The following is a 17,858-nucleotide window of genomic DNA, read 5'->3' as shown; positions in this document are numbered from 1 at the left end:
TTTATCCCTTGAGTTAGATGGCTTTTTAATACTTGAATAATTCACAAACACACAAACACATTCCTCAGTAGCTGATGTCCAATAAAATACTTCCAGAAAGACAACAGAACTACTGCTCAAGATCTCTTCAAAATTACAAGATGGTCTGGCTGCTTGGAAGCAAAACATAAAGAAAATAAGGGGTCACATCACTGGAAACTCATAGAATCAAAGAATCAAATTAAACACGTGGTTTAACATCGAGAGAAAGGTAATCTGCCTCACCGTGGTGGGACGGTGTGGTGAGAAAATTAAAAGGTTACAGTCTGAAACCTGCTGTGTCACGGGACTCTTATACCATAGCTACGTCTAAGGACAAAATTTCTGCTTATGAGCAAAGAGGTCACAGTGTGTTTAGAGAGAGAGAGAGAGAGAGAGAGAGAGAGATTCTTAATAAAGATTTGTTTTAATGATCTGATTTGTACACATCAGCATCACAATATAAGGAAATTGTGTTTTTTTTTTTTACTTATAATTTGATTATTTGTTAAATATTTAATCACATATTACTTCTGAGGACTATATTACACCCAGCCAGGACTCTAAATTTCAAAGCGAAACTTTAAATCAGGATACTTCATCTTCTTCTTGTAGTCTTCATCAAACTGCTCATTCTGGGCCACAGTGAAGTGGTTCTTCCAGTCACCAACTTTCCCTGGAGAAAGGAAAATATTTAGAATAAATAAATAAATTTGATTAAACTAATGAAAAATGGAGCACACACTGCTATACATATAAAGAAAAAAATGTTGCAGTTGTACCTTTTCTCATGAAAGGAGAAACCTCTTGGTTCATCACTGGAACTGTGGAATAGTTGGTCATCTTGTTTTGCTTCATGCTGTCAAACGTCACACTGGTTATGACTCTTTCCTTCTCTTCAGCTGAAGCAGAAATACCAAGGAAGGAACACAGTCGGTCTATTTCCTGTCCACAGTCCTGTTCACAAAAATATTGAAAATATTTCTTACTCTTAAAGGAACCCCAACGATTGTTTTCGTCCCTCGGGTCTGTAGTTCTATATTCATCACTGTGGATTTGGTGTTTAAGAAAAGAAAAAATAAATCTGTTATTTATAGAGAGTCATTCTGAATTAAAAGAAGTCATTGGTGTCTTTGTGGAAAAGATATTTACTTGCATCCTCTTCAGGGAGTAACATGAGAAGACTGATACAGTGATGGCCCAAATATACACTTCTTTTCTACTGCTTTAATAAGTTTAATTCATGCTACTACTTGTACAGGAAATACTGTTACATCTTTTGTGTGCATTTCCACTTAACAAAAAGCTCTTATTTTCTGTCATTCACACTAATGGAAGAAACACAGCCTCAAACTTCAGACACAACTAAAACAGTTTCTTTGAAGCAGTGCATGAGCGCAGTGATGGATGCACGCTTATTCAAATAGCTGGGTACTACAATAACAGGACCTTGAGGAAACTGTAGTTGTGATTTTGTGCTGTATAAATAAAATCGAATTGAAATTAAAGTGGATGCAGCTGATCTTTCAGAGTCTGTTGTAGCTCCTTGTTCTATTTTTTTGACTTTTGTCGTCTAAAGATAATTTTTCTCATGTAACATCAAAAAAATGGATCATGCGGTTTTATTTAAAAGCACTCAGTGACAAATTTGTGACACGCACAAGGTGTGCCAACTAGTTTCCTGCTTCTGTTATCATCTAACTCCTTCCAGGAACAGAGTTCAGCGTGTCTCGGCTTGGCGTCTTTACAGATAGCACCTGTTGTGTTTTGTTTTTTCAAACCACTACATTTATAACTAGAAACATTATTGAAGGCTTTTAAACATATCCTCTAAGAGATATGAACAATTAAAACATGTAAATGGAAAGAGTCAAGACAATTTTAAACATGAAGAACAAATGTTACACATGTTAGCCCAACTCACCGCACCTCAATCAAATCTTCATAGAACATGTAGTGAAGATTTGAATAACTTTGTTTCTTCTCCCACCAGCTGTTCACATGGTCATACCATGATCCGAAAACCCCTGAGGCCACAGAACAATACACAAAGTAATATTAGTAAGTATACAGACAGGAAATTAGATCGCATTGTGATTCTTTTACATTAAAACTAAACTGAACTCACTCTTTCCTTCCATGAAATCCTGCAGAAAGGTGCTCCATTCTCCTGCTTCTGGCTGAGCATTGTTCATCCGATTAAAGTGGTAAAAGGACACTGCATTGTCCTTTGGATTGCGGGCCACATATACTATCTACAGAAAGAGACAACACAATAATCTCAGGGTTTCATGAATTGCAAATTTCAATGGCTTCCAGGCAAGGCAAGCAGCTGTTTGGGGCCCCAAGTCAGTGGGAGCACTCACAGGGGTGACACACTTTAAATTAAAGCAGTGGCAATTCAGCAGAGAGAGTAAGATCGATCTGACCTCCCTAACGTTCCCCCACTTCGCTCCATTCATTCCTACTACAGCTTGAATCATTAAATTTGACAAAACCTAATGACAACAATCGAAGCTATTCATATAAAATCAAATATAAATAAAATATAATCCAAAATAACTAAATGATGCTAACTTAGCCTCAACTATGGGGGAGAGTCCCAGCAGCATCACACCATTTTTTTTTTTTGCTTTCTCTGACACTAAAACCCAGTTTTCTCCACTGGCAGAGTAACCTGGTGTTTCCAGCTCTTCTGGCTATGATGTGACTGAACTGAGTGTGCGACTCTTTTATTGGTGTCACATTACTTATAACATAATTTATAAAATAACAGTGATAAATGCTTAGTTGGAAGGGCGTCCTGAGTCTTTTTGCATAAATCTCCACTGCTGGCTGTGGGTGTTTGTGCATGGCTTTTACCCTGCTGCCCTGCTCCCAGAACGACTTGGGCATAAACTGGACTGGTAGATGACTCTTAATGAGACGAGGAGTGGTGGGAAGTTTGTCCGCCATTTCTGCACCTGAGTGATAAGAAGGATTAGTTTGCGATTGATAACATGCAACATTAGACTTATTTAGATAGCACAGAACAATAAAACCGATTGCCTAAAAAATTCTAAGGTGTTTCTGAGATGTTCTGATTCACCTAACACATTTACACACTAATAAAACTGCTACATTTTAGGAGCTTTTACATTTTGTAGCTTCCTTTTCAGCATTTGGCAGAGAAAGATGCATGCAAACAAACAGAATGCAACAGGTTGAACCTGTTTTCAGCACAGTTTCTACAAACTGGTGACTTGCAATAATCCTCTGAATGAACTGAGTACACGGACATAAACTTGGTACCTAGCGCTTTTTATTCTGGCGTATTTTAAATTCAGAGTGGCAACATAGTTCAACCTATAAGCATAGGAGGTACGCAGAGCTCCAGGAAGGGCACTCGTTCATGAAGAGGGAGGGATGTCTGACGGTCTGGACCCATGTGCCCAAAATACAGAAGATCTAGCATGTAAGAGACCCACGTGGTTCCTGCAGTTGAAATGAATAAATGTTGTTAAGCTGTAAACCTATCAACTCAGACACCAACAGGAAATTGTTTATGAAAAAAATGTATTATGATTACATAAGCTACACATGATTAAATAACACATCAGTACCTGCTTTAGGGTAAGTAGCAATGACAATATCATCTGGTCTTGCTTTGAAGTTCTGTATGTTATCCCAGTTGTCAGTGAAAATCTTGGTCATGGAGACTCCATGGAAGTCATATAGTTTTGGCCGAGGTTGCATCTCCATCTGTGGAAATTACTTGCCTTTAAAATCCTATATGGGTCACATTTTTTATACATTTTTCCTGCCTACATACTGTTCATTTCTCCCATTTTTAATTTACTCCATGACATCATATGTCGTGAAATGTACAAAATAATCTATTATTACTAATTAAATCTTAGATGGGACTTGAAAACACGTGTGTGTGTGTGTGTGTGTGTGTGTGTGTGTGTGTGTGTGTGTGTGTGTGTGTGTGTGTGAATAAATACAGCATATTTATTGTTGGCAGCCAGTGTTTATGAAGCTTTGATGGTCGCTTACATGTATAAACGGAATCTCAGCAGTGACTCAGGCACTTAGTGAATGAGCTTAACATTTTCTTTGTAAAAGCTGAACTAACTTTAGCAGCATGTTAGAAAAATATATTTGTTTTCATTTACTGATATGCCAAATAAAAAGTTTTGCACATTTTAAAACGTGCACAGCTGACAGCTTGGTGTGTTTGTTCGTAAACATTACTTAAAGGACTCCACACTCACCCTGATGATTAGTATTACACTTGGGCTGGATCCGGATCTCCCAGAAGTCTGCTTGTTGCGTAACACTCGCTGTAGCACACACGCTGCACAGCGTCCTGAAATCTGCGTAGAATTACGCAGACTGTTGTACCCTTACATTCATACTGAGCCTGACAGTTCAAATATGAACACATGCACCAGTGATATAAAGTCACATGATTGGGGTTAAATAAGTTCATCCAAACTTGCCAGTAAAAATATCAAACAGGAAAAACAAGAAGTTTGATTGTTTTGCTGTGCTATGCATCCTGATACTGGTTTTCTGCCATGTTTTCGGCTCGCTGTTTTTTCTCAATCGCTGATTGGCTATAAATATTAACCACATTTTGTATAAGGCTTGAAAAAGCAGAACAAGAGCTTTCTCTTTCCCTCCCCCCTCGCTCTCTCTCATCTCCACCAGCACAGCGTTAATTTGCAGCTGCTGTTGCAGTGCTGGTTATTGTTACTTGGATCCGGATATCTTGTTTATGGTTTTGGTTCTTTTTGTTTAATTTTGCTAATAGTAGTTTGGGGATTAATGTAGAATCCCGATCGCCAAGTGTCTGGTTGGTTAATGATCTTTCCCTTTTGTTTGTTTATGCCCCAGCCTCCCATCTCGGTCTTTTTATGTAATTATTTTTCTACTATTAAATATTTGTTGAACTATAAAAGCGCGCTGGCATCTCATATGTTAGGTCCCCCTGAGCCATGGCTTCAGGGATCATAACATGTTGCACGAAAGATAAAATACAATAATGACTGGGATAAAATGTAAATATATATATCACCAATCAACACAGCCACGAGGGGGCCACAAGCCAGAGTACTCCCAGTGCCGGTGTTCCCCGTCACAAATTGCACCCCCATCTTCGGTCGGGAAGGGCATCCGGCGTAAAACCTTTGCCAAATCAAACATGATGATCATCAATTATGAGATTTCCATACCGGATCGGTCGGGCCCAGGTTAACGACGACCACTTCCAGTGGTGTTGGTTACCAGGGTGCCGGCGGAAGCTATGTTACTATTGACCGAAGACAAAAGAAGAGCAGAGGGGGAAGGCGTGTTCAGAGGCAGCGAGAGAAAGAGAGGCAGGAATGCGGAGATGAAAGTAGGGACTTTAAATGTCGGGACTATAACTGGTTAAGGAAGAGAGCTGGATGATGTGATGGAGAGAAGGAAGGTAGATACTGTGTGCACACGAGACCAGATGGAATCAAGGCGAGGAGCACTGGAGGTGGATTCAAGCTGCTCTACCATGGTGTAGATAGGAAGAGAAATGGAGTAGGAGTAATGTTGAAGGAAGAGTACATGAATAGTGTTGCAGAGGAGAAGAAGAAAGTGTCAGACAGGATCATAAGTTTGAAGCTGGAAATTGAAGGCATGATGTTGAATGTTGTCAATGTGTATGCCTCACAGGCTGGATGATAGAAGAGAAAGAGGAATTCTGGAGTACGTTGGATGACTAAGCTTGATAACTGGAGCAGACGTCAATGGATATGTAAGTGAAGAGAGCAGGGGTAAAGAGAATGACAGATGGTGGCGGATATTGTGAAAAGGAAGGAAATGGCTATGGTAAACACATATTTCAGGAAGAGGGAGGGACACGGGATAACATATAAGAGTGGACACAGACTATATCGTAAGCATAAGGTGAAATCTGAAAGCGAAAGCTGTCTGCAAGGTGGTGACAAGGATAATGTAGCTAGGCAGTACTGGATATGGAAATTAAGATAAGGAAGCAAGTGAAGGTCAGAGGCAAGGGTGTTGAAGAAGAAGGAATGTTGTGCAGAGTTCAGGGAGGAGTTGAGACAGGCTCTGGGTAGTAGAGAAGAGTTATCACATAACTGGGAAAGGACAGCTGAAGTTTTAAGGACAGAAGAAAGAAGGCAAGGACACTTGGTGGAGGAATGAAGACGTTCAGGAAAGTATTCAAAGGTAGAGTTTAATGAAGCAAAAATGGGGTAAGTATAGAGATGAAGAAAGTAGTCAGGAGTACTGGGAGGCTAAGTGTATGGTTAAGGTGAGAAAAGGGGGAGAGAGGTGACAAAGGAAGAGAAAGAGGCCTGTAGCGAGCTGTAAGTGAGACTGGACAGGCAAAGAGATTGAACTGGAAAGGATGTGCAGCGGGTTAGGTTGATTAAGGATAGAGATGGAAATGTACTACTGAGTTAAGCTAGTGTGCTGAGAAGATGGAAGGAGGATTTTGAGGAGCTTCCAAAGGATAAGTCAGGAGGAAGTGAGGGCAGCACTGAAAAAGAATGAAAAGTGGAAAGGCAGGTGGTCCAGATGACATACCTGTGGAGGTGTGGAGAAGTCTAGGACTTTTTAATCAGATTGTTTAACAAATATCTTGGAGAATGAGAGTCACTTGAGGAATGGAGCAGAAGTGTACGTTACCACTTTTAAAGCACAAAGGTGATGTGCAGAGCTGTAGTAACTACAGAGAGATAAAGTTAATGAGTCATAGCATTAAGATATGTGAAATAACTGTGAATCTAAGTCAAGACCAAAGGAGATGATCAATGAGCAGCTATATGGCTTCATGCTGAGACAGAGCACTGCAGATGTTTCTCTTGAGGGTGTTGATAGAGAAGTGTAGAAAAACATGCAGAAGGACTTTCACTGTGTCTTTATGGATCTGGAGACAGCATTTAATATGGTGCCAAGAGAGGAACTGTGGTACTAAATGAGAAAGTCAGGAGTGACAGAGAAGTATGTGACATTTATGAGGACATTGAGATAGTAGTGAGCAGTGGAGCTGGAGTGACAGTTAGGATTAAGGCAGGGGTGGGATTACATCAGGGATCACCTCTCAGTCCCTTCTTGTTTGTAGTGGTCATGGGACTGAAAGCTGAACTGCTGACAGATGAGGTTATATGTGAGTCTTCATGGACTATGATATGATCTGTAGGGAGAATAGGGAGGAGGTAGAAGAGAGCCTGGGGGAGGTGGAGGTATGCTCTGGAGAGAAGAGGAAATATAGTCAACAGAAGCAACCAGTAGAATACTGTGAATGAGAGGGAGACACGTGGGCAAGTTTAAATACATGGGGTCAATCATCCAAAGGAAAGGATGGTATAAAGAGAGATGAAGAGTTTCACAGGTGATTTGTGACAGAAGGATAACAACAAGACTATGATGTATAGTTTGATGTTAGTGGCATCACAAAAAGAAGATTTGAGGCTGTGGTTGGTTAGAGAGGAAAAGCTGAGATTCTTTGGATATGTGCAGAGGAGGGATAGTGGATATGTTGGGCAGAGGATGTTGAATGTGAAGCTGGGCAGGGCAGGATGAAAAGAGGAAGACCACAGAGAGGATTCATGGATGTTGAGAAGGAGGACATTGCTACAGTTCTACTTCGTAGAAAGACAAAGCTTCGTCATAAGTTCACCGTATGTCTCGAGAGAAAGTTAAGCTCGATGGTTAAAGTTTAATTTCAGTCACAATCATTGTTTATGGTCTGATTTATGTCTATGAGCATAACATTGTGGATACATGGCCTCCACTAAGTCTTTATGTTATATAGTTGTATAGTTATGTTGATAAAATTAAAAATGTATTCCTTGACACAAATATCACATCAGAGCTCCATCATGCCCATCCATATTTCATAAAGACACAGTCTGTGTATTTCTTGTTCAGAGCCCTGTTCATATTAAAGAGTTTCATCATCAAAAGGCTGTGGCCCAAGTAGAAGAGACATACTGGTGATTTTTTTTTAATTCTTTATTATTCTGGTTAAACCTCAGTGTCAATGAATTGTTTTTCATGTTTTGTTATTTATATGCATCTGCATCACAGTGGAAGAAAATTACATAAATCAAGTATAACATTTGATTTTTCTTAACTTACATCAGATCAGAACTCCATCATGCCCAGCTGGGGCTTTAAATTTCACAGCGAAACTTTAAATCAGGATTCTTCATCTTCTTCTTGTAGTCTTCATCAAACTGCTCATTCTGGGCCACAGTGAAGTGGTTCTTCCAGTCACCAACTTTCCCTGGAGAAGGAGAACATTCAGAGTATTTGATTAACCTAATGATAAATGGAGCACACACTGATATAGATATAGAGGAAAAAAAATGTTGCCCAGCAGGAAGTTGTACCTTTTCTCATGAAAGGAGACACCTTGTGGTTCATCACTGGAACTGAAGTATAGTTGGTCATCTTGTTTTGTTTCATGCTGTCAAACGTCACACTGGCTCTGACTCTTTCCTTCTCTTCAGGTGATGGAGACAAACCAAGGAAGGAACACAGTCGGTCTATTTCTTGCTCAGAGTCCTGTTCACATTAAAATTAGATATGATTTTTTTCTACCCTTTTGTGTTTCCTAAATTTCAGAACCTTTAGATTAGCATGCAATAAATTAATTTACTTTATCTGTGGTTTAGTAATGTTGATAATAGATAAATACTCACATGTAGCACATTCATAAATGTTTAAACTTTTGGTAATAAGTCTACAAGGTTTACAACAAATCATTGATCCAATACAGTCCACACAGACGGTTAGCATCTCAGGCTAAAAACTGATATGTTGCCAGGAACACAAGAGGAAAAATCTTGCTGGCTGACTGGCCAGGTCCCACATTTTAGTGTGCATATGTGTATGCTGAGTGGGGATTTCCCCTTCACATAGCAGAGATGTTTGCTGGATGAGGATTTGGTGGAAAATAGTGTGTTCTCTATTTGTTACTTATGCATCAAAAAGGATTCAATTAACAAAATATACTGGACATGGTTTAGAGAAATTTTTGCAATCAGTGAATTTCAGAGATACCAAACATTATAAAGTCTTCACGAGTCATAGCTTTTTTTCTTTGTACACCCATCTGCAGCTCTGGCTGGCTTTTCTTGCACTGTGGAATTAAAATGCACACCACCCAGTGCTCGAAGAACGAATAAAATACAGCCTGGTTTGAGAAATATTACCACGTATCATCAGAAAAATGTAGTAATTGGATTAGAATATTGATGCATGTCATTTTTAGACAGTATTTCTGAGTTGAACTGAGAGTTTGGTTTGGCATCTTCTAAAAGGCGCGTGATGATTAAACAAAGTGTTAGAGCTCAGTTGGAAATGGTACACATGTTAGCCCAGCTCACCTCAATCAAATCTTCATAGAACATGTAGTGGAGATTTGAATAACTTTGCTTCTTCTCCCACCAGTCGTTCACATGGTCATACCAGGATCCAAAAACCCCTGAAGCCACAGAACAATACACAAAGGAATGTTTATACAGGAAATGAAATAGTGTGGTCTCTTTGCTGTAAAACTACACTGAACTCACTCTTTCCCTCCATGAAACCCTGCAGATAGCTGCTCCAGTCTCCTGGTTCTGGCTGGATAAGGTTCATGCGGTCAAAGTGGAAATAGGACACTGCATTGTCCTTTGCATTGCGGGCCACATAGACCACCTACAGAAAGAGATAAAACTAATTTATGGTCTGGGAGTTTCATAAATCACATAACTGTGTGGCTATAGGTGTATGTGCAAGACCTTGCAGCGCTGCTCCCAGAAGGACTTTGGTACAAACTGGACTGGTAGATGAGTTTTAATGAGACGAGGAGTGGTGGGAAGCTTGTCTGCCAGGTCTGCACCTGAATTATCAGGAGGATTAGATACCACAGGTTAATATACTAAACATTGTAATTGTCTGATGTATTTTAAAGTGACAGTGGACACGTGATTCAACCTGAAGGTAGAGGAGGTGCGCAGATCTCCAGGAAGGGAACTCTGTCATGAACAGGGATGGATGTCTGACGGTCTGGACTCATGTTCCCAAAATACAGAAGATCTATGATGTAAGAGACCCATGTGGTTCCTGAGGTTGAAATGGACAAAATGTTTTGTGTTTAGCTGTAAACATACAGTGGCTTCCAAAAGTATTCGGCCCCCTTGAACTTTTCCACATTTTGTCACATTACAGCCACAAACATGAATCAATTTTATTGGAATTCTGCGTGAAAGACCAACACAAAGTGGTGCACACGTGAGAAGTGGAACGAAAATCATACATGATTCCAAACATTTTTTACAAATAAATAACTGAAAAGTGGGGTGTGTGCACACACAAAAAAATACTATGATTACATAAGCTCCATACTTTTATATACAGATCAGTACCTGCTTTAGGGTAAGTTGCGATAAGAATATCATCCGGTCTTGCTTTGAAGTTCTGTACATTGTCCCAATTGTCAGTGAAAGCGTTGGTCATGGAGACTCCATTGAAGTCAAACAGTTGTGGGCGAGGTGGCAGCTCCATCTGTGAGAATGATTTGCCCTTAAAATCAAAGTGTATGTCGTGTTTTCTCCAGTCCTTACTTGTGCAACAACATAAAGCTATGCTTAAAACATTTTTAACAACTGCGTAGGCTGACTTCTCCCCCCACAGATCAGAAGTGATATTTTTAACTTCCATCGGTCTAGAAAACATGATGCTTTTTTGTTCCATAAGAGAGGCACTGGAAGTTAAAAAAAAAGGTCCTTGGGAACTGTCCACATTTAAAAAACTGTTTGTGGGTCTTTGATTGAAATAACAGATTATCTGCAAAAGTAAATCCTTAAATCTGTATTATTTTTAACGGCCAGCAGAGGGAGGTTTTTGGCAGAAAGTGGCACGATAGCACAGAAGTGTAAAAGAAAATCACTCTAATCCTAATATATGCCTTCATTTAACACTTTATGTTATAAAAAAAAAAAATTAAACAGTATATGCTTCATGCTGTGGACTATTGACTGATTATCATCATGCAGTGGCAGATGTAGCTCTAGCTTGTGACCTCAGGTTTTAAACATCAGAGGTGATGAACAAAATGCTAAACTGGAATTTGCATGTTAAAGGCACCTCTGATATACATTTAATGGCTGTGATTCAGTTTAAAGATCAGTTTAAGGATCAGAATCACATCCAGTTTCTCGTTTTAATAACAGATCTCATAATCTGATAAAGTGTAAATCCCAGTGTTAGAGTTTGCTAATCTAAGATTCTGGAGCTGCTGTTTCTGCTTGATCCTGCACCACTAATCAGCTCTACAGTAATTATACCTGTAAGTTCACCAACACCACCTTTGCCACTTTAACCTTTGTGACTGCAGTGTTACTGCTTTTTAGTTTTTATGTTTTTACTAGGACTGCTCCTGCCTCAGCCTTCTGTTGGTTTGCTCACGTGGTTTTGTGTTACTTTAAACTAACTTAACATTATTTTGAAATTGTGAATATTGGGCATATTGACATGATGCAAGATGGTATAACGAGTCATCAGTAAAATTAAACTAGTAATTGCAATAAAAAAAATCAGTAGTTAATGTAATAATAATTATTAATTAGTTGATGATTTTAGGGTTAACAGAGATTTATAAAAAATAATAAATAAATAATAAATAACAGCTTGCCATACAACCAGAGGTCAAAGTACACACTGCAGCATTGGTAAAACTGAGAAACACAAGAATTACAACATTTTCCTTTCAGCTGTGTTCACCAACCACACTAAGCAAGACACATGGTGAAATTTAAAGAATAACTTAATTAATATTCAAATTAAATTAAAAAAAAGAGATAATAAACATTTATATTTATTTTGTTTTCTAGATAAAATAACTTGTATATAAAGTAAAAACCACAGATTTATTGTTGGGGACTAAACATCCTGAAGCTTGCTTACCTTCTTGCGTTACTCCTGCTGACTGACATAATCTTGAAATTGTGAACAAGAGGCGTGACTCGCCGGTTTAACCATTAATTTCAGCAATGACTCAGACATATAGTGAGTGAGCATGAAGTTAGAAAAGTTTGATTTTTCTGGCCATTTACGCCAAACAAAAACAAAAAAGCACCACAGTTTTAAAAGATACACATCTTTCAGTCTAGCATGTTTGTTCTAGTGAATATTACTTGATGTACTACACACTCACCAAGCTGAGTATTTCTGTACTGCGGTTGGGTCTGGATCTTCCAGAAGAAAGAAATCTGTTTGTTGCACAACGTTCACTTAAACACACTGCACAACTTCCTTAGATGTGTGTCTGTGAGTATTGCTGTTCAAACATGAACACAATAGTATACAGTGAGATCAGACCAAAGAAAAAAGCAACAAAACCTGTATGAGTGCACAGGTCTTATGAAAGGCAACACAGTCTGGTTCATTGTTTGGAAGGTGGAGTAGTCGGTCATTTTGTTTTGATTTATATTGTCTAAGGTCACACCGGCTCTGGCTGTTTTCTTTTTCTTCAGCTTATGGAGACAAATCAAGGAAGGAACACAGTCCGCCTATTCTTTCGCCACAGTCCCGTTCACATTGAAAAGTTTCAGCATCAGCCTTGTTTTGAAGAAGTGCAAGAGAGGTTTTCATTATATTTTAAAAGGCTGTATGTAATTATTCTGAACATCCCAACATAACAATAAGAAGATGAGAAGACTGAGAATGCTAGCTCTCTTGGTCTACGTGGCCTGCAATGCAAAGCACTCTTTTCTACTTCTTTTGCTTGATTCATACCAGGTCTGTGTGTTGTGTCTATATTTACAACTCTATTTACCATATACCTTTTTATTCTTTATTTGTTACTGAATGGTTAGTGCAAAAACAGCAAAACGAATGTCAGTTAAATTGTGGTTAATTCTGATGATCCATACATATATTTTTATTTATTTGTTGGGACATGCACACATCTGTTCAATGCTCCATCATGCCTAGCTGGGCTTTTTAATGCCAGACCCAGTAGTATAAATTCAGATAAACCAGATTAAATCTGTTAATTCAATGCTATCAGCAAAAATCGCAAACAGTTTTGGTTATTTTGTTGCACAAAACATTAAACACACTACTGAACAGCATGCTATCCAAGGATAATAACAATAACAGACATAATAACAATAACAGACATAATAACAATAACAGACATTTTTGCATCTCTTTGAATACAATCAAAATGGGAGCATATCAAATAAAAAAATCTAATTAATTTCAGTTAATACGTTATTTGGCACCATGGTTGTGTGTTGGTTAGCACTGTTGCCTCACCCTATGATAGCTGAGATGGGCTCGAGTCGCCACACAACCTTGAACTGGATAAGCATTATAATATAGGAATACTAATACTACAATAGGGATACTAATTAATCTGTCTCAACACTTGATTTATCCTCAACTAGTTAACTTCAGAGCTCCATCACGCTCAGCCAGGGCTCTAAATTTCACAGCGAAACTTTAGATCAGGATTCTTCATCTTCTTCTTGTAGTCTTCATCAAACTGCTCATTCTGAGCCACAGTGAAGTGGTTCTTCCAGTCACCAACTTTCCCTGGAGAAAGAGAACATTCAGAGTGTTTGATCAATCCCACAGTCATACTTGTCCTGTACGCTCATGCTCCACGACACACCCACCTAACACTCCTTCAACATTAAGTGTTTGTGTGTGTCATGTGTCATTAGTGGGTGAAAGTGAGTGAGTAAATGGTCTGTGTGTGTGTGTGTGTGTGTGTGTGTGTGTGTGTGTGTGTGTGTGTGTGTGTGTGTGTGTGGCTGGGGCTGGCACCACAGTTCATTTAGATCACAATTCTGATCACAAAAGCTGCCAGACGGGACAGGGTGTAAGAAAAAGTGTATTTGATCAGCACTACTGGACTGCGCAAATACTGAGAAACAAATGTTGCCCAGCAGGCAGTTGTACCTTTTCTCATGAAAGGAGACACCTCTTGGTTCATCACAGGAACTGTGGAATAGTTGGTCATCTTGTTTTGTTTCATGCTGTCAAACGTCACACTGGCTCTGACTCTTTCCTTCTCTTCAACTGAAGGAGACAAACCAAGGAAGGAACACAGTCGGTCTATTTCTTTTTCATAGTCCTGTTAACATCAATATTGAAAATATGAATAAGTTTAGAAGGGACAGTTCACTCCAACATGGAATGTATGTTTTTTTTTCTTCTGCTCTCTAGTGCTATTTATTCATAGCACTAGGGAAAATATAAATTGACATGTGAAAACACATTTTAGTTGTCTGTGTCTTTGTTCATTCTCTGTGACTTTTCAATTTAAAGACGTCAGACTTTGACCATTCTTTGTATTTTATTTATTATTATTAAACATCGGATCTGAGGTTTTCTTTTTTTGCAGTTTATGCATCAGAAACAATTCAGCGAACTACAGTTTTCAGACATAACCCAATCTTTGCCAGATCAAATATGCAGATTTTCAAAATTAAGATTTCCATACCAAACAGGTCAGGGGCTGGGTTAACAATAAACGCCTATCGATTGGTTAGGCGGGCGGTTAAGGATAGAGACAGAAATGTATTAACAAGTGAGGAGAATATGCTGAGTTAATGAATGAGGAGAAGAGAGGAAGGAGATTGGATTGAGGACTTATAGTGAATCAGGACATGCAGAAGAAGTAGTGCATCTATGAAGTGGATGAAGAGTGGAAAGGCAGGTGGTCCAGATGACATACCTGTGGAGGTATGGAGATGTCTACAAGAGAGAGGAGTGGACTTTTTAATCAAATTGTTTAACATCCTGGAGAATGAGAGTTGCCTGAGAAATGGAGAAGATGTGTTTTCAAGAACAAGGGGATGTACAGAGCTGTGGTAACTACAGAGGGATAAAGTTAATGATCCATAGCATGAACATATGGGAAAGAGTGACTGAAGCTAGATTAAGAAGAGAGGTGGCGATCAACGAGCAGCAGTGAGAGCAGCAGACAGAGCACTACAGATGTAATGTTTGCTTGGAGAGTGTAGAGAAGGTCAAAAGTAGTTGCTCTGTATCTTTGTGGATGTGGAGAGGGCATATGTGGGAGACAAGAGAGGAACTGTGGTACTCTATGAGGAATTCAGGGGAGTAGTTTGTGAGGGTGGTGCACAACATTTATGAGGACAGTAAGTCGGTCAGTAGGTGTGAGAAATAGGTTCAAGATGCAAATTATTTCAGGGACTGACTTTGTGCCACTTTTTGTTTGCAATGGATGACACAGTGGATCATCTCCCCTATCCCTAGCATCCTCCTCTATCATACACATATGTCCTCTTTTACTAAATCCATGAATACTCTTTCTGGTTTTCACATTTTCCTCCTGCCTTGCAGCCTCATATTTAACATCCTTTGTTATATGATAATTTTAAATATTAAGATCTCTGTCAAAAATGGCACACATGTTAGCCAAACTTACTGTACCTCAATCAAATCTTCATAGAACATGTAGTGAAAATTTGAATGAGTTTGTTTCTTCTCCCACCAGCCGTTCACATGGTCATACCACGATCCAAAAACCTCTGCAGACACAGAACAACACACAAAGGAATGTTTATACAGGAAATGTGATAATATGTTTTGTCCTTAACACTAAAAATAAATTAAACTCACTCTTTCCCTCCATGAAGTCCTGCAGGAAGGTGCTCCAGTCTCCTGGTTCTGGCATGCCACTGTTCATGCGTTCAAAGTGAAAATAGGACACTGCATTGTCTTTTGCATTGCGGGCCACATAGACCACCTACAAAAAGAGGAAACGCTGAATTATACTCTGTGGGTTTCATAAATCCCATGTCTCTATGACTACAGGTATGTGTGCTTTTACCCTGCAGCGCTGCTCCCAGAAGGACTTTGGTACAAACTGGGCTGGTAGATGAGTTTTAATGAGACGAGGAGTGGTGGGAAGTTTGTCTGCCAAATCGGTACCTGAGTAAGGTAGAGATAAGAAGGAACCGTTTGCAACAGAACATGCAAAGATAGATTTCTTTATAGACCACAGATCAACAACATGAATTGCCCAAACATTGTGTTTTTGAGGTGCTATGACTAACTTAACAGATTTACACACCAATAAAACTGCCAGAACCATCACAAAGCTATTGAACAAGGCTGTATTTGTAGTTGTAACTATTTGTAACCTGATTCAGAATGTTTTTTGAATTTCCTTTTGACTGAACAGTTCTAATGACAAATAAGTACCAAAGTGAAATTAGGACATTGAGCTTTTGGATCTGGTCTAATACAAATATGGCTAATTGAAGGTGGTCACAAGATTCAACCTGAAGGTAGAAAAGGTACGTAGAGCTCCAGAAAGGGCACTCTGTCATGAAGAGGGATGGATGTCTGACGAGCTGGACCCATGTGCCCAAAATAAAGAAGATCTATGATGTAAGAGACCCATGTGGTTCCTGGGTGCGAAACAGATAAATGCATATTGTTTGGTGTGATATCAGCACATGATGATATAAGCCCCATAATCCAAATGAACACAGTCAGATAGCATCCTTATAGTGTCTTTCAGCCAATGCACACTGTAAAGTCGGAAACCTATTAACTTGCACGTTAACATTAAAATGGGAAAATGTTATTTAAAAAGCACTAACAATTTTATAGCCTAAGTAAGTAAGTAACTAACTAACAAACCTGCTTTAGGGTACGTAGCGATAACAATATCATCTGGTCTTGCTTTGAAGTTCTGTACGTTGTCCCAGTTGTCAGTGAAAGCGTTGGTCATGGAGACTCCATGGAAGTCAAACAGTTCTGGCCGATGTAGCCCCTCCATCTGTGAGAATTACTTGTTTTTAAAATGAAGTTGTCTTTCATGTTTTCCCCATCCTTCTGTTACTTGCACGGTAACTTATGTTTTGCAACCTCTGGTTTTTAAAACCAGAGTTGATGACTATGCTGAAACTAGAAGTTTCATCGGGACTCTTTCGGTCACACACTGTTGCAGCTCATCTGTGATTTAAAGTCATGGAAGAATCCAGGTGCTTGATTTGGTTTCTTCTTTTAATAAGAGATCTGATGAAGGTCTGCATTAATCTATTAATTCAACATTCTGGAGTTGCTGTCTCTGCTGTTTGTTTGGTTGTTGTTTCCAGGTTTAGTGAAGACGATTTGTTCCTGCACCACTAATAAGTCCTACTGAAATTATACCTCTAACTTACCATCATCACCTTTGCCAGTTTAACCTTTGCAACTGTAGTGTTTTCTTTTTTATGAGAGCATTTATGTTTTTAGTATTCACTTTCTGATTGCAGTTTGGACCTTGTCTGTCTGGATTCTGCCTGAGCTTTGTGTTGCTCACCTTGTTTTTTTGTTTGTTGTACTAGCTTAATAAAACTCTGAATAATATTAACATTGCTCTGTGAATATCGGTCATGTTAGTCACAAAGAGGTTCATTCAAGTAAGTGCAAAAACAGTCAGCTGACAGTACATGATAAAAAACAAGATGCAGTCCAGCATTGGTAGAATCAGGAAACACCAGAATTACAACATTTGCCCTCCAGCTGAGTTCTCTAACCACAATGAATAAGACACATTTATTTCATTCGTTACATTTTAGTGTTTAAGTATTTAAAACAAGGACATTTTAATGCAAACAAAATATTTTTGTAAAGTAAAGGCAGAGATTTAATGTTGGTAACACATGATTACAAAGCTTGCTTACCATCTAGGATCACTCCTACCAACTAACGTAATCCTGAAATTGTGAAGAGGGCACGTGACTCGACGGTTTAATCGTTAATTTCAGCAATGACTCAGACCTAAAGTGAAGGAGTTCAGTATTTGCTCAGTATATTTGGACCAAACTTTA

At 38.9% G+C, this 17,858-nt stretch overlaps 3 protein-coding genes across 3 annotated transcripts; all 3 read right to left on the bottom strand.

Annotated features, from left to right (window-relative positions):
* On the bottom strand, positions 1–6,109 carry LOC146550877 (cytosolic sulfotransferase 2-like). The gene is made up of 9 exons (XM_085260934.1): positions 5,081–6,109; positions 4,275–4,369; positions 3,621–3,759; positions 3,364–3,492; positions 2,881–2,981; positions 2,147–2,273; positions 1,948–2,045; positions 801–975; positions 1–694 (listed from the first exon to the last, which is right to left on the bottom strand). Exons 1-9 carry the CDS (start codon positions 5,157–5,159, stop codon positions 582–584), a joined length of 1,056 nt encoding a protein of 351 aa, XP_085117060.1. The 5' UTR covers positions 5,160–6,109; the 3' UTR covers positions 1–581.
* A 1,883-nt stretch (positions 6,110–7,992) lies between these two features.
* LOC146550876 (cytosolic sulfotransferase 3-like) lies at positions 7,993–12,172 on the bottom strand. Its single transcript, XM_085260942.1, has 8 exons — positions 11,962–12,172; positions 10,422–10,578; positions 9,991–10,119; positions 9,795–9,895; positions 9,585–9,711; positions 9,399–9,496; positions 8,400–8,574; positions 7,993–8,293 (listed from the first exon to the last, which is right to left on the bottom strand). Exons 2-8 carry the CDS (start codon positions 10,558–10,560, stop codon positions 8,181–8,183), a joined length of 882 nt encoding a protein of 293 aa, XP_085117068.1. The 5' UTR covers positions 10,561–10,578; positions 11,962–12,172; the 3' UTR covers positions 7,993–8,180.
* Positions 12,173–12,904: 732 nt separating this feature from the next.
* On the bottom strand, positions 12,905–17,744 carry LOC146550875 (cytosolic sulfotransferase 3-like). Its single transcript, XM_085260941.1, has 8 exons — positions 17,712–17,744; positions 16,684–16,822; positions 16,320–16,448; positions 15,866–15,966; positions 15,655–15,781; positions 15,466–15,563; positions 13,966–14,140; positions 12,905–13,596 (listed from the first exon to the last, which is right to left on the bottom strand). The coding sequence occupies exons 1-8, from the start codon at positions 17,712–17,714 to the stop codon at positions 13,484–13,486; spliced, it is 885 nt and encodes a 294-aa protein (XP_085117067.1). The 5' UTR covers positions 17,715–17,744; the 3' UTR covers positions 12,905–13,483.
* Between the last annotated feature and the right edge of the window lie 114 nt (positions 17,745–17,858).

The sequence above is a fragment of the Mchenga conophoros genome, linkage group LG20 (genome assembly GCF_057382185.1).
Source record: "Mchenga conophoros isolate Kocher_MC1m ecotype Shallow Benthic linkage group LG20, M_conophoros_male_GT1.1, whole genome shotgun sequence".
Lineage (NCBI taxonomy): Eukaryota > Metazoa > Chordata > Actinopteri > Cichliformes > Cichlidae > Mchenga > Mchenga conophoros.
This window is presented reverse-complemented; position numbering and strand designations above follow the sequence as displayed.

Bases quoted from the DNA above. Each gene is read 5' to 3' on its own strand.
- LOC146550877 (XM_085260934.1), bottom strand. From the start codon at position 5,159: ATGGGGGTGCAATTTGTGACGGGGAACACCGGCACTGGGAGTACTCTG. The intron at 2,274-2,880 runs GTAAAAGCCATG...CTCTTTCTGTAG, and splicing joins TCTGGGAGCAGGGCAGCAGG to ATAGTATATGTGGCCCGCAA. The intron at 695-800 runs GTACAACTGCAA...TCCTTTCTCCAG, and splicing joins TTCTCCTTTCATGAGAAAAG to GGAAAGTTGGTGACTGGAAG.
- LOC146550876 (XM_085260942.1), bottom strand. From the start codon at position 10,560: ATGGAGCTGCCACCTCGCCCACAACTGTTTGACTTCAATGGAGTCTCC. The intron at 9,712-9,794 runs GTCTTGCACATA...CTCTTTCTGTAG, and splicing joins TCTGGGAGCAGCGCTGCAAG to GTGGTCTATGTGGCCCGCAA. The intron at 8,575-9,398 runs GTGAGCTGGGCT...TAATGTGAACAG, and splicing joins TCTATGAAGATTTGATTGAG to GACTCTGAGCAAGAAATAGA.
- LOC146550875 (XM_085260941.1), bottom strand. The intron at 15,967-16,319 runs GTTGAATCTTGT...TACCTTACTCAG, and splicing joins CGTACCTTTTCTACCTTCAG to GTACCGATTTGGCAGACAAA. The intron at 14,141-15,465 runs GTACAGTAAGTT...TGATGTTAACAG, and splicing joins TCTATGAAGATTTGATTGAG to GACTATGAAAAAGAAATAGA.